The sequence below is a fragment of the Equus asinus genome, chromosome 20 (assembly GCF_041296235.1).
Source record: "Equus asinus isolate D_3611 breed Donkey chromosome 20, EquAss-T2T_v2, whole genome shotgun sequence".
In the NCBI taxonomy this organism is placed as follows: domain Eukaryota; kingdom Metazoa; phylum Chordata; class Mammalia; order Perissodactyla; family Equidae; genus Equus; species Equus asinus.
In genome coordinates, this window is record NC_091809.1 from 87,803,336 (window position 1) to 87,818,206 (window position 14,871).

The 14,871-nt window shown below is 34.7% G+C and overlaps 1 protein-coding gene and 1 pseudogene across 1 annotated transcript; one reads left to right on the forward strand and one right to left on the reverse strand.

Annotated features, from left to right (window-relative positions):
* Window positions 1-4,015: 4,015 nt before the first annotated feature.
* LOC106830364 (olfactory receptor 51I1-like) lies at window positions 4,016-4,959 on the forward strand (annotated as a pseudogene).
* A 5,078-nt stretch (window positions 4,960-10,037) lies between these two features.
* On the reverse strand, window positions 10,038-10,991 carry LOC106830365 (olfactory receptor 51A4-like). The gene has a single exon (XM_014839947.1). It carries the CDS (start codon window positions 10,989-10,991, stop codon window positions 10,038-10,040), a length of 954 nt encoding a protein of 317 aa, XP_014695433.1.
* Between the last annotated feature and the right edge of the window lie 3,880 nt (window positions 10,992-14,871).

Consider the following 14,871-nt stretch of genomic DNA (forward strand, 5'->3'; position numbering starts at 1 on the left):
TGGTGTGAGGTGAAATCTCATTGTGATCTCTCATTTATTGCCTGATGATTAGTGATGTTGAGCATCTTTCAATGTACCTGTTGTCCATTTGCATGTCATCTTTGAGAAATATCTATTCAAGTCTTCAGCCCATTCTTTAATCAAATTGTTTATTTGCTCTTGAGTTGTATGAATTCCTTATATATTTTGGATATTAACCCTTTATCAGATACACGATTTGCAAATATTTTCTCCCATTCAGTGGGTTGTCTTTCATTTTGTTGATTATTTCTTTTGCTGTGCAGTTCTTTAGTTTGATGTAGTCTCATTTATTTATTTATGCTTTTGTCATTCATGCTTTTAGTGTCATATCTAAAAAGTTGTTTCCAAGACCAATTTCAAAGAGAATTTTTCCTGTATTTTCTTCTAGGAGTTTTACAGTTTCAGGTCTTATGTTTAAGCTCTTAATCCACCTCAAGTTAATTTTTTTTTTTTTAAAGATTTTATTTTTTCTTTCCTTTTTTTTTTCTCCCCAAAGCCCCCTGGTACATAGTTGTATATTCTTCGTTGTGGGTCCTTCTAGTTGTGGCATGTGGGATGCTGCCTCAGCGTGGTCTGATGAGCAGTGCCATGTCCGCGCCCAGGGTTTGAACCAACGAAACACTGGGCCGCCTGCAGCGGAGCGTGCGAACTTAACCACTCGGCCACAGGGCCAGCCCCAGCTCAAGTTAATTTTTGAGTAATGAAAGATAGTAGTCTAGTTTCATTCTTCTGCATATGATTATCCAGTTTTCCCAAGACCATTTATTAAAGAGACTCTCTTTTCTCCATTGAGTATTTTTGGCTACCTTGTCAAATATTAGGTGACTGTATATGTGATGATTCACTTTTGGGCTCCTGATCTTGTTGCCTTGGTCCATGAGTCTATTTTTATGCCCATACCATACTGTTTAATTACCATGTCTTCATAATATACTTTGAAATCACGAAGTATGATATCCCTGGCTTTCCTCTTCTTTGTTAGGATTGCTTTGACTCTCTTTCATCTTTTGTTGTTCTATACAAATTTTAGAATTCTTTTTTCTATTTCTACGAAAACTGCCATTGGAATTTTTTCAGGTATTGCTTGACTCTATAGATAGCTTTGTGTAGTATGGATATTTTAACAATATTAAGTTTCCTGATCCATGAATATGGGACATCTTTCCATTTATTTGTGTTTTCTTCAATTTCATTCTTCAAAGTCATGTTTTTCACTGTATAGATCTTTCACATCCTTGCTGAAATTAAGTTGGTTAAATTTATTCCTAAGTATTTTATTTTTTCTACTGTTTTAAGTGGAATTTAGTTGTTAGTTAAGATATCTGTGGAGTTACAGACTCAAAAACAAGAAGAAAAAAATAGTTCTTTAATATCAGGGTAGCATTGTTTCTCTGTTTATACATTCCAGGTTTAATAATTAGAAATATAACGCCTATCTTGTCCTCTCTGTTTTGTGAACTTTTTCCTTTTCTTTGTTTTGTTTTTTTCTTTTTGTCTATTAATAAGCAGTTAAGATATTCTCATTTTCCACTGTGTTCTCAAATGGCATAGTGATAAGGGTGGGTTTATTATAATAATTCTCTTTGTTATCCCCATGTATCCTTTCAAACTAATGACAACAATATCTTTTCAGCTCCCCTCAAAAAAGGTATTACATACTTTCTTATATAATCCTTCTCTCAATGTCTCTCCTCCTTTTTTTTTTTTTGGAAACCCAAGTGTCACATGGTGTATCTCTCTACTTGACCCTTCATGTTATTATGTGTTTGATTTTCATTTTATTTACCTTTCCCCCAAATATTTATTTACTTTCTCTTGTGTTTCTTCTTTGTATTTTATTTATTTTTATTATGACTGTCAAAGATTAATTTATAGAATTTTTCTTATCCTCACATTAGTCCTTTACGTCAATGGTATTCAAAGTTGGGTCCCTTGGCCTGCAGCATCAGCATCACCTGGGAAGTTGCTAGAAATATAACTATAAATTCTCAGGCCTCACTGATACCTACTGAATCAGAAATTCCAGGTTTGAGGCTCAGCAATAAGTGTTTTAGGAAGCACTGCAGGCAATTCTGATACAAGCCAAAGTTTCAGAACATCTGCTTTGCATCATAACCCGTTGTTTTATAAATGCAGTAAGTTTATAAATATTGCAGGTTATATTAATTTACCTATTAAATTTGTTTTTTAGTACACAGATTATCTTTATCTGAGAGTTAAGTGATATGCTTCTCTATGCTTTTTGTTTTATTGATAGATCTGAAAGCTTTATTATCTATTTATACTTATCATTAAAGGACTGTTTTTACTAAGTAGGTGACAGAAATTTATTCTACTATTTCTGTTTTCTTTTACTATTAATTTTGACATTTCTCTTTCAGGGATAGAAGGCAATATTGGAACCCTTTGTGTCAGGGTTGATCTAGTCAATTGACAGCAGTCAATTTGAGGGTTCCCTGTGTGGAAACTGACTTTAAGTGATTATCCATTATGTGTAAGTCCTTTACTACGCCTGAATGACAATAGATATTAGTGCTATTAATCCTCTCCAGGTAGTTTCTTTAATATCTTTACAGAAGAGACTTCAGTACCGTCCCTGTCTTATATTCTGTGTATCTCTACATGACTAGACTAAGGGAAATATGGGAAGAGAGGAAAATGGAAATTAATACAGTAAACCAATTGGCAAAGAAATTTAGTAAACAGAATTTCAAATGCTCCTAGCCTCTGATTCTATTTTCTCCTCTTGCTCTCAACAATCTTTGTGCATGCCATTCTGTTCTTGAGGACTCTCTAAGGTTCTGTGGAGCAGATACGTCATCTTTTAACAGCATTTTCCTCATGCGTATTTGAGCATGGTCATTGCACAATTAGTTTTATCTCTTAACAGCTTTTATTTCTTCTTGCCCCAGACATTTGTTGAACTTGCTATTTCAACTAATTTACTTTCTCCTTTTTACTTAACTTTTTAGATTATGTTAATTAGCTTTTATTTTACTGGAATCTTTGGAAGGACAAGAAACAAAGAGCTATATATAGTTATAAAAAGATTAAGAAGAAATAAAAACTTTTTTGTACAGACAACTTTCTTGACTTAAGAATTTCTATAATATTCATTTTTGAGGTTCTTTAGTGTTCTAGTATTAGGCGGTACATCATTTTATTTATCCATCTATATTTTTGGATAATTAGATTAAATATCCTTTTAATAATAATAAAAATAATAAATATCTTTTAATAATCCTTATTAAAAGAATACTGTTTGCTGAATTTTGTGTGCCCTTACCTTATTCTTTAATAAAGAATGAAGTGAAATTCAGGATCAAATGTTATACAATATGGTGAGATTATTGCATGAATACTTAACAGAGACATTGAAGACATCTAACTACGTGTGGAAAGTGAGTTGAGGTTTGGAAGTGTTAAGCTTGAGGTACCTGGAACTAATGTGAGAGAACTAGAAAGAAGATATATATTTAAAGGCAAAGAAAATTAAAAAAAATAAATATAATCAATCCTGAGGAACAGAGAGTGAGAAAAATATAATACTAGTATTTATTGACACATGGAGAATGGCAAACCTTTTAAAAATATGTAGGGAATATCTATGAAAGTAAAAAAAGATCAAGAGGGGTAGTTTTATGGAAATAAAAGAAAGACAACTTTGCAAGGACAAAATAATTTAAAAGATTAAATGTTATTAAGGTCCAAAGAATTTAGTTACACCACTGAGCGATATTGTTATAATCTAATTATAATAGTAAGAAATTGCCTGATACCACTGCAACTTCAGAAGAGAGAACTTTCCTTTCCAGGCATAAAAATTATTAATGTCATTTTCCTTTCGGTAAGTCTATAATGCTCAGTCTTTAGCATTCATTGGGAGCATTTTGCCAAATCAGTAGAGTCTCCTGAATTTGATCTTTCATTTTCTCTTCCCTCTTAGGATCCATTTCTTGGAAAATGTTTTGAGTAGGGCTTCTCACAGTTTTCCATGTCTGAGTCCAACACCACAAAATTTCAGCCTTCTCTCTTCATTCTCACGGGCCTCCGAAAGCTGGTGGGTGCCCACCTGTGGCTGGGACCACTCCTGTGCCTGATGTACATCACTACAATAGTGGGAAATTGTACAGTGTTGTACTTGGTGAAGACTGAGCGTAGTCTACAGGAGCCCCAGTACCTTTTCTTGTCAATGCTAGCTGGAGCAGATATTGTCCTGTCTGTTTCTACACTTTTCTCTGTGCTCAAGGTCTTTATCCTTGGCCTCTATCACATTGCATTTGATGATTGCCTCATTCAACTCTTCTTCATCCATACGTTCTCTTCCACAGGCTCAGGAATCTTGTTAGCCATGGCCTTTGACCGCTTTGTGGCCATCATCACCCCTTGCAATACACCACCATACTCACCAACTCAAGAGTCACCAAAATGGGGCTGGCAGCCCTGCTGAGAGGGGTAGCACTCATGACTCCATTGCCTATCCTGCTCAAGAGGCTACCTTTCTGCAAGGGCCAGACACTTTCCTATTCCTACTGCCTCCATCCAAATGTCATGAAGTTAGCTTGTGGCCAAGTCAAAATTAATATTTTCTATGGACTGGTTTTGGTTATCTTTTCTTTTGGGTTTGATTTTCTGTTAATAGCCATTTCTTATGCTCTGATATTCCAAGCAGTGATAGGCATTGCTTCCAGAGAAGGCCAGAGGAAAGCACTCAATACCTGTTTGTCTCATATCTTTATTGTTCTAATTTATTATGGGCCTCTCCTGGCAATAACTGTCATGCATCGAATCAGCCACAGAAGCTCTCCATTAGCACATGCTGTCCTGGGAAATATATACCTCTTTATGCCCCCAATGCTTAACCCAATTGTATATAGCTTAAAGACCAAGCAGATCCGTTCTTCTCTGAGGAAATCTTTCAAGAAACAGAGAAGGTGAAGAATTAGGCAAGTTAATGGAGATTTAGGTAGGGGAAAAAATGAACTCCCAATTCTATAGTTATTTAATAATAGTTGACTTTTGTTGTCATTTTAGATGTAACATGTGGATATAGAGAAGGATAGGATGAAATGTTATAAATTATGGGTTTTATGAATAAATATATAAATTATATATTTGTAATATATTATTTGTTCCCACTTTTTTTCTCAATGTGGTTTCAACCCTCTTGAGAACAAAATTGGGACAAATGAGAGGTCCTTGGGCAGAGAATTCATGATAATCCCATTGTTATATTCAGATCTAATATCTTCTATATTTCCAAATATAGTTTGTTATTCAGCAACTTTGCAAAGAGTCTAAGGAGTTCAACAAATCTCTCACCCCATTCTCTAACTTTCTAGTTTATTTCTCTTCTTTCTACTGTGTTTTATATAGTTTATTTTTTAATTATCTTTCTTCTTTCCTTCATTAAAATCTCCATGAGAACAAACATTTATATTTTCTAAACTAGTTTAACTCTGTCAAATTGCAGACTGCCTGAGGTACAGTAGTAAATTATTAAATTGTTTTTTATTTTATTAGACTTTTTTATCCAAGAGTTGAGTCATATTCAAGAAAACTCTTCCCACTCCCTCCCAATATATGAAAATCCATATTTTGTAGAAAAGGATATTTACCCCAGTTTCCTGTAGACTATACCATTTTTAGTTTATATATTACCTTTGATACAGTTATGGAGTACATTATATATAATCATTGAAAAATTTTCTACTCCTTTTTGATCTCCAGATAGGCTTGTGTACATACATCTGTTCTTTTGAAAGCAGTCCTCAAATTCATGAACTTCTGCTCCAAAAGCTGCTTTCTTCTAAGTTCCCTCTGTACATGAATTGGATCTTCTATGTTGGTATAGAGAAAAAAATAATCCTATAATCTCTATAGATTTCTCTTACATCTCCCCATTTTTAATCTTCACTAATTTTATTCACTTATATCTCCTAAATATGTATTAAGCGAGTTCATTTGTTTACATGTCTATAGGCCCTTCACTAATTCAAACTTTTATTATCTCCCTATTATCTACTACAGTAGCTGCATTTTCATCATGCAATGTTACCCCATGCCCCATCTATTATTTACACTGCTGTATAAACTTTGTAAAACAAATATGATCATGTTGAATCTTTATTTAGAATTTTTGTTGTTTTTGTTGTTGAGGAAGATTTGCCCTGAGCTAACATGCTAACATTCACTGCCAATCCTCCTTTTTTTTTTGTTTGAGGAAGATTACGTCTGAGCTAACATCTGTGCCAATCTTCCTCTATGTTTTTGTATGTGGGACACCTCCACACCGTGGCTGGTGAGTGGAGTACATCTGCACCCGAGGTTGGAACACATGAACCCGGGCCACCAAAAGAGAGCACACAGAACTCTACACTTGGCCACAGGGCTGGACCCATGTTTGATATGACAACTTTAATATAATGCACATGATATGAGAGACTCTCCATGATCTGACCTGTGTACTTTTCTTCCATGCCCGAGACTTACTAGACAATTTTCAGTACTCTGAATAGTGTGTGTTGGTTCTAAAATGTTTTTGACTTGCTACTTCCTGTACCTAATATGCACTTTTCATCTTTCATTGAGAAAATTTTTGCTCATTTTTAATAACTAGATTAATTATGATCTCTTATATTAAACCATCTGTAACATCCAAAATTTCAATGAATCCAACCTCTTCATTGGACCAATGATCCCTAAGCATATTTTTTTTATGACATCCTATCAGTCATCCAGCTTGGTCACTTTTGATTATTTTTTTCCTCTTTATTGCAGGCTATATTTTCACTCCTTGTAAGCCTGGAATTTGTTTATTGAATCCAAATTGTTGTAAATATGGCTACTATATATTTTAGTATTCCTCTAAATATTTGGGGGATTTGCTCTGAGATACAGTTGAGTTACTGGATAAATATACAGTCTAGGTTAGAGATTAAAAAGCTCTAACTAATGCAATAGCAGCAGCAATAAAGAAAGATTTGTACAGAAATGGAATGTGGAAGATGATAAAAAGCTCATTTAATGATGACTTTAAGGATGTGCAGTCTTCCTTATTCAAACAATTTCATTTTATGTATATTTATTAATGGTACAAAAGGGAACTGGATTCTTAAACAAAGACATGTATGCATAACTGATACACAGCATGAACACATGCAGCAAGAAGAAACAGTAAATCAATAAATTATGTTTTGGTCTCCGAATCATATGGATGGACTTGTGGGGTATTTCATTAGAAGAAACTATGGAAAAATGAAATAGAGAAAACCTAAGGTAAGAATCAGTAGATAGAATTCACATAAAAGAGCTCTATGTTGATGACAGGAAACATAGTTAAAGAAAGCATCTGCATAATACAAAAGAAAATTCTCAGCTTAAGTCCAGCATGTGGATGAAACTTTACGGCACATCTTCTCTGTTGAGCTGTCTGAAATCACCAAGTGCAGTTGGAAAAAAAAGGCATTTCATATTTGACTCATTAGTTACTCCCTAACAGTATTTAAAATAACAGAATGAAAAATATTGTTCTAAACATTTACAGTACTCATCCGTCTACTACTTTGCATACATTAATTTTGCCAAATAAAATTTATAGAAAATAAATATTAACAGTGAGGTCATGAAATGCAGTGGCCATACTGAATTTAAAGAATTCTCATTGGGAGTATTGTGTCATGGTGTGTGTGTGTGTGTGTGCGTGTGTGTGTGTGAGAGAGAGAGAGAGAGAACTTATGAAAAATAACAGAAAAAATAATAAACTGAAATCCTCTCCATTTCAAGGCAAGGACTTTAAAAAATGAGAACTCTACTGACTGCTGATTGCTGAATAATTTCAAAAAGGTGTATGTGATATTACTTCCTAACACATCATGAGTGTAACCTTGGCTATTATGAAATAGTTATTGTATTGCTGTAGTATGAGGCGAGACAGCATCAGCTTATCCTCAGCAGAGCATGTCAATGCCCTGGAAAAATATAGAAATGGCTAATAGAAGACTAAGTAACCTTAATTGATTAATATAATCAATATGTTAACATATCGATTAACATTACCTTGCCATTGTCCTTTGTCACCCTTCCTCAGAATATCTTCTTCTGTTGTACTTTACTTGCATTTCTTCCAAGCAAAATGTTCTGTCTCAGTGAATGATTCTTTTCATAGATAAATAGGAATTTATAGGAACAAGATAATTTTTCCCCTAGTGTTGGCTAATTGTGGTTTCATTCCTGTTTTCTAGAAGATGACTGTCAACCGGTTGGTCCCTACAGTCTTTGAATTTGACTTTTTCCAAGTGTTTCTTTAAAAAAGAAAACAAAATAAAAATATATGTACTCCACTTTGGCCTCTACTTATACTCTCATTTCACAATGTGCTAAAGATATGAATTTTGGCAATTTTCTTCTTAGACTTCAGCTTTTGCAGGCAGGAAATATGAAGTAGAGTTACGAGCATGACACTTAAAGATGTACAGATGTAAGTTTGTCTTAGTTCTACAACTAGCAGCTTTCTTGGGCACTGTATGTTTCATGCAGACATAGGTTGATAATCAAACTAGTATCTCTTTGAACATGACAAATGTTTGCTGGAATCAGTAAATTCATAATGCATTTAATGTTAGTGAACATGAGTAAAAATAAAATTTGCTTAAAATACCATAATTAAATAATGGGGTTCAATGACACCTATGTGTTTGCATATCTTTAAATCTCATATGGGGAAAAAAGTTGGATTTACCAGAATTTATGTATTTTTTACATAATATATGGTGATTTTTAATCCCGAGTCTAATCATTTTTGATTGGGGAGATACTGACAAATTACTTAGTATCTTTTAACTCTCTCTTTTCCTTTAAAATAGAGCTAATAAAATTCGTCTCTTTTGGTTTAAGACAGGCTATTTTTGGTAATGTAATGAAAGTTTGGACGTGGAGGCAGACATTAAACAACTCAATTTCCTTTCTCCTTTTAAGAATAAAGTATTTTAAAGATTCCCCTCACTTGCTTTATAGTTACATTTTAATGTGCAAAAATCACACTTTACACGTAGAACATATTACCAATGACATCTCTCAGTTCACATATTTATTAATTTACCCATTTATGAGTCAATATGCATTTATTGTGCACAATATGCAGATACTCCATAAGGTAATGAAGATGCAAAGGCAAAGACAACACACTTGGTCCCTGATTGTTTAGAAGGGAAGGATCATTAAACAGTAGTTACATTGGCAAGTAAGAGTTGTGATTGTCAAGTGTAATTATCTAGGCACATGACCATTTATTCATTTACTAAAGGAAACGATTGCAATTTATTGTGCTGCTGAATAAGGTATACACCAGAGATTGAAAATAAAGCAACACAGTGGCTTCTGACAATAATTCTCAGTCAATGGAGGAAGACAGCCATGAAGACGTAAGTAAAATTGTCCTGTGAGTATTATAATAAAATTATTTATGGAGTATATTGAGGGGAAAAGGGAAGTGCCAGTTCTACCAGAATGTTGGAAACATTCATAATAGAGGAAGTTGTGTTTAAGGTAGGTGTTGAAATTTGAAGCCAAGCAATTGGTAAAAGCTTGGAGTCACATGAAGGCAGGAATACATGTGTACAAATGTATTGAATCATCCAGTTCAAAGAGAAGTGGCATTCTATAGACAGAGTTGATGCTGGGGGGAAGGCAGGGATAAGAAAACAGAAAAGATTCTAAAATATGTTAGTAACTTGATCTTTATCCTGTAGCTAACTATAAGCCACTTAATTATTTAAACTTAAATATTTAAATACAAAAGAGATGAAAAAATTATTTCAGCAAGATCCCTCATTCAAGAGTGTGCATAATGAATTCGATCAAGACAAGAACCAAATGTCACCATCTTCTTGGCATATGAGAAGAAAATACCTGAACTATCACAAAATTATACCTTGAATTAATGACATATTCCCCAGAGGGAAATAGGTAAAAGGGGAAGAGAGAGTCAAGGTGTTTTTTCACTAAGCCACACTTGACTACTTGAGCAAGTTTCCCCTGCTCTTGAATACCTTGTGCACTGCAGACCTTATCTGTTTGGTTTTTAGGCTATAAACCAAGGGATTAAGGACTGGAGTTAACAAGAGGAAGAGATTGGCCATGGTGACATGGAGAAGAGGAGACGTGAATGTACCAAACCTATGAATTAGAGCCAGCACAATAAGGGGCACATAAAAGATGCAGACAGTGAAAATGTGGGAAGCACAAGTATTAAATGCCTTGAGCTGACCATCTTCTGAGGCAATACTCATCACAGTTTTCAAAATAAGGATGTACGAAATGACAAAGAACATGGAGTCAACTCCAAAGGAGCAAAGAACAAGAGACAGCCCATAGATGATGTTGACTCTGACAGGACCACAGGCCAGCTTCATAACATCAGGGTGATAGCAGTAACAATGTGATAGAATAACATCTTTGCAGAAGGACAATCTCTGAAGAAGGACTGGCAAGGGTACCATCAACACCACACCCCTAACCACAGCAGCAATCCCCATCCCAATAATCCGAGGAGGGGTTAAGACCACAGTGTAGAGCAGCGGGTTGCAAATAGCTACAAATCTGTCAAAGGCCATGGCCAACAGGATGGCTGACTCCATGGAGGAGAAGGTATGGATGAAGAACATCTGTGTTAGGCAAGAGTGGAACTCAATCTCTCTGTGATTCAGGAGGAAAACTTTGAGTACCGTAGGTAAAGTTGATAAAGACAGATCCAGATCTGTGCCTGCTAGCATAGACAGGAACATGTACTGAGGCTCATGAAGGCTGGAAGTGCTTTTAATAACAAAGAGGATAGTGCAGTTACCTAGGAAGGTGATTAGATACATGATGCACAGTGGAATAGAGATCCATATTTGTACAGCCTCCAGTCCAGGAATGCCTGTTAGAAAGAGAGTGGGTGGCTGGAACCAGCTGTGGTTTGTAAACCCCATAAGGATATTTCTTGGGAACAAGTCCAGATCAGCTTCTAAATGTTCCTATTGGAAGACAAATAAAGATTTTAAGATAGGAGAATATAACGCATCTTACTCCTGGGGGGCAGCCCCAATCCTAGGCATCTTTACATCAAGGAATTGATCCTTATAATGTTTCCAGATTTATCTGAATAACAATCTGGAGTTAGGGCAATGGATAACTGCTATTAAAATGGAAGAGTTACTAGAATTCTTTTGGCCTAGAACATTCCAATCATTGATCAAGTAACATGAAAATTAAGCACATAATTTTATTTTTTATCCCAATGTTTAGAAAAATTTCATTCTCAGAACTCTTTATATTTCATAATTTTTCACCTACTTTTATTTTTAGTGACCTTAGCAGAAACTCTGAAAGAAGTTCCTGCACTTTCCCTGTGTCAACACCACACCTAGAAATATTCAGGCATCTGGAAACCGGGCATGTTCCCTGTTATTTACACCTGCAGAAATAAAGCATAAGATATTTCAATAACTCACATAAACCCCATGTCATTTAAAAAATACTTCATATGATACTGTCCCTTTTAAAATTAATTTCTATGTTGTTTGATTTTTTCTTTTTAAATATGTTTATTTTTCAAAATATGACTGATAAAAATCACTAAAGTAGGTATTGTCATTACATCTTAGCTGATGCTATGATAGTATCAAACATTAATAAATAATTTCTTTAATAAAATTTTAAATATCTCTATTTCAAAACACAAATATATTAGGAAATAATGCATATGAATATATCAGTAAATATCTTACAAATAGCATATTTGGAGGAAATGGTGTTAGTGCTTATGTCATTATGCTACAAAGAAAGGTAGGAGGAGATTGTATATGACTGATTGAATACAATTAGATCCAAGTGTTTTGTTTAAAGTTGAAGCAAAAACAAAATAGCGATGTAACTACATTTGGATATGTGGGATGGGGGAGGAGGGGTGGGAATAGAACCAAGCTAAACCCTTATCTGGAAGAGTATGAAGTCAAAACTATGGAATCTTTTGTAAAATCATATTATTTAAAAGTGTGACCCCAAATAAAAACACCAGAAGAAAAACAGAAACTAATGAAGGATTCCTTCTCAAGAAAAAGAATAGAGACAGGGAGGATTGGAATAAAATATATATATTTTTTCCCTCAGCCAGAATTAGAACTACTGTGCTGTTTTAAAACCATGTAAATGTAAATAAACAAATTAATCTTTTTATAGATGCAAATATATCTTTGAAAAGCAGATTCTAGATGAATCACAATGTATACATTTTCATCCATTGATGTATAGACTTACGCTTGTTCATTTGCATTCACACGCACTTGACAATGAAAGGCTACTGTATCTTACTACATTCTTTCATAGTATGCCTAGTAAAGAGTGTTCTACCAAGCATGTCCTTTTATCTGAGGGACTGAGTCAGTTCCTTATGGCTGACTTCTTAGGGACTTAGAATACTAAATTCTATATAATTTTTTCAGATGTACATGTGGAGTATCAGAGACACTCATGTTGATAAAAACAAAAAGAAGAAAATTGTTGTTCACAATAGCTTGGGGCATGCAAACACACTACAGATAGAGCCCACACTCACAGTCACTCAACACACTGTATTCTACGACACTAAGATGTGAGACTTTCTTATAAACGTAAAATTCATGAGGAACACATTGAGTGTTGTCCACAACACATCATTGCACTTCATTTAAACATACACAAATTCATATACTACAGGTTCATATAAACACATATAATCAGCTTTCTTCCTTTTGCTTTAATTATCTTCCATAATGTCTTAGAATTCACTCTGCTCTCCTTTATGTGCATCTTTCCCTTCTATTTTTGGCACTGACTCAATCAGTACTGGATTTCCTTTTATCTGTGGTGTATTACCCATCCTAGCCAGAAAGATATTTCACACACTAATCCTGGACATCAAAAAGAAATTTAATTTCTCCTAGTATGTGTGTCCCACTGTCAACCCCTTAAAAAATCCTTTGAAGAGATATAATTTCTCCAGTCTTCCCCCAGAGACCAAAACAAAATATTGGTCTCTGACTTATGTGCTATGAACCCCCATCAGTTAACCTTGAACTTCATAACACTCTTCTTGGCTCCCCAAATAGGTGTCTGCACTCTCATCTTTTACCAACTCTCCTTTTTGTTCCCTTTCTAAGGACACTGAACTTTCATGGCTGTCATTCTTAATCTATGGAAAACTTCAGTTAAGCAGCTCTTAAAGATGATACTGCATCTCTGTTCTTTTAAAGAAAATAAATTCAACAGTCATTTTTATGTGTTCTGCCATCTTCTCACCGTGAAACCAGCAATGTTCAGTACAGAGTGACAAAGGAGTTCAGCAGTACAGTTCTCTTTTAGTCTCACTCTCCGTGTCATAGGCAGAGAATGGGGGATTTCTTATGAGATGTTAGAAACCTGTCATAGAGGTATCTGCCTGGCACCAGAGTTATTTATTGCAACAAGTAGGGAATCTTAGACAGAGGGTGCCAGAGGGAGATTTTCAAAATATTCTCATGAGATAGTGGTTTCAATGTCTTACACATTCCATGTCACAAAAACAAATTACTTGGAAGCAAAGCCATGTCAAACTTGCTTTTCTCAATACTCCAGAGTCCTTATAATTAATCACACATTCAACCATGAAACCAGTTGTATCTCTACTGTTCACCACAAACACTAGATAAGCTCTTCTTTAGAAGTGAGTTTTCCTGATGAGTGAGCCTTAAGTATCCAGACTTAGTTTGGATCATTTTTTAGGCAAATCATTTTGAAATGTAATTCTCTACTTTCTTTTGAGAATTTGAGAAACTATTTCTTTCATTACCATTGTTATGACTGTCCATTATTATATTGTTTCACAACATTTTAATGCTGTAGTTTTTTGAGAGATACAAGATCATTTACATTAGTCTGAGTTAGTATGGCCTTATTTTAATTTTAGTTTTATCTTCCTTTTCTTCCTATAAAGCTATTAGTTGTGAGTCATTTCCTTTCCTTTTAAGGTTTTGTCTTTTCTGTGGCTGTAACTTTTTTCTCTCCTTTCAAAATTTTAATCTTTATTTCATACTTTATCCCAAATGCCTAGGATGATACCTAATATACAGAAGGCATTCAGCATATACTTGATCAATGGTGACGAGGATTTCCACATTGGGCCTAAATGGAGTAAGAGGGATTGAATTCAGCTTTCAATCTAACACAGCCAAAGTAATTAGACAAATGTATGAAACAACAGTTTTAAAGACAATAAATATCTGGCAAGAAGAGCTGAATGCCTGAGAGAGAGGGAAACATACAAATTAAATCTCACAATTGCCCCAGATCACTGCTTTGAGAGTTTCCAGGCCACGGTAAAGGGAGCAGAAACCTAGACAGAGCCTGTGAACTCCCTGAGGTGAGGAACCATTGCTGAGGACCCAAGGAGACCAAAGAAGTTAGAATTCATGAGACAGAGTACTGGAGAAAAAAGAACTACACCAAGAGAGAACCTTGGAAATCTACAGAGGGCTCCCTAAAATATTCATCAGAGTACTGAATGCTGTATGTGTGTAAAGAAACTGAGGCCAAAGAAACCACTGTCCAAAAGAATGAGAGGAAACAGGCTCAGCGTTCACACATGAACTGAACAAGTGCCTGTTCCAAGAAAGACTGGAGTAACTTGTAGTTCACAGGATATTGAGTAGAGTATTTAGAAAAAATAAGGTCCCAGTAGTGGGGAGTAATTAGTAATTAGACCTAGGGTAAATGGTCTCTAGTCATACCTAATAATTTTTTAAATGAAGACCTTAAGGATCAAACTATTTCTAGGTAATTTATATATAATATCAG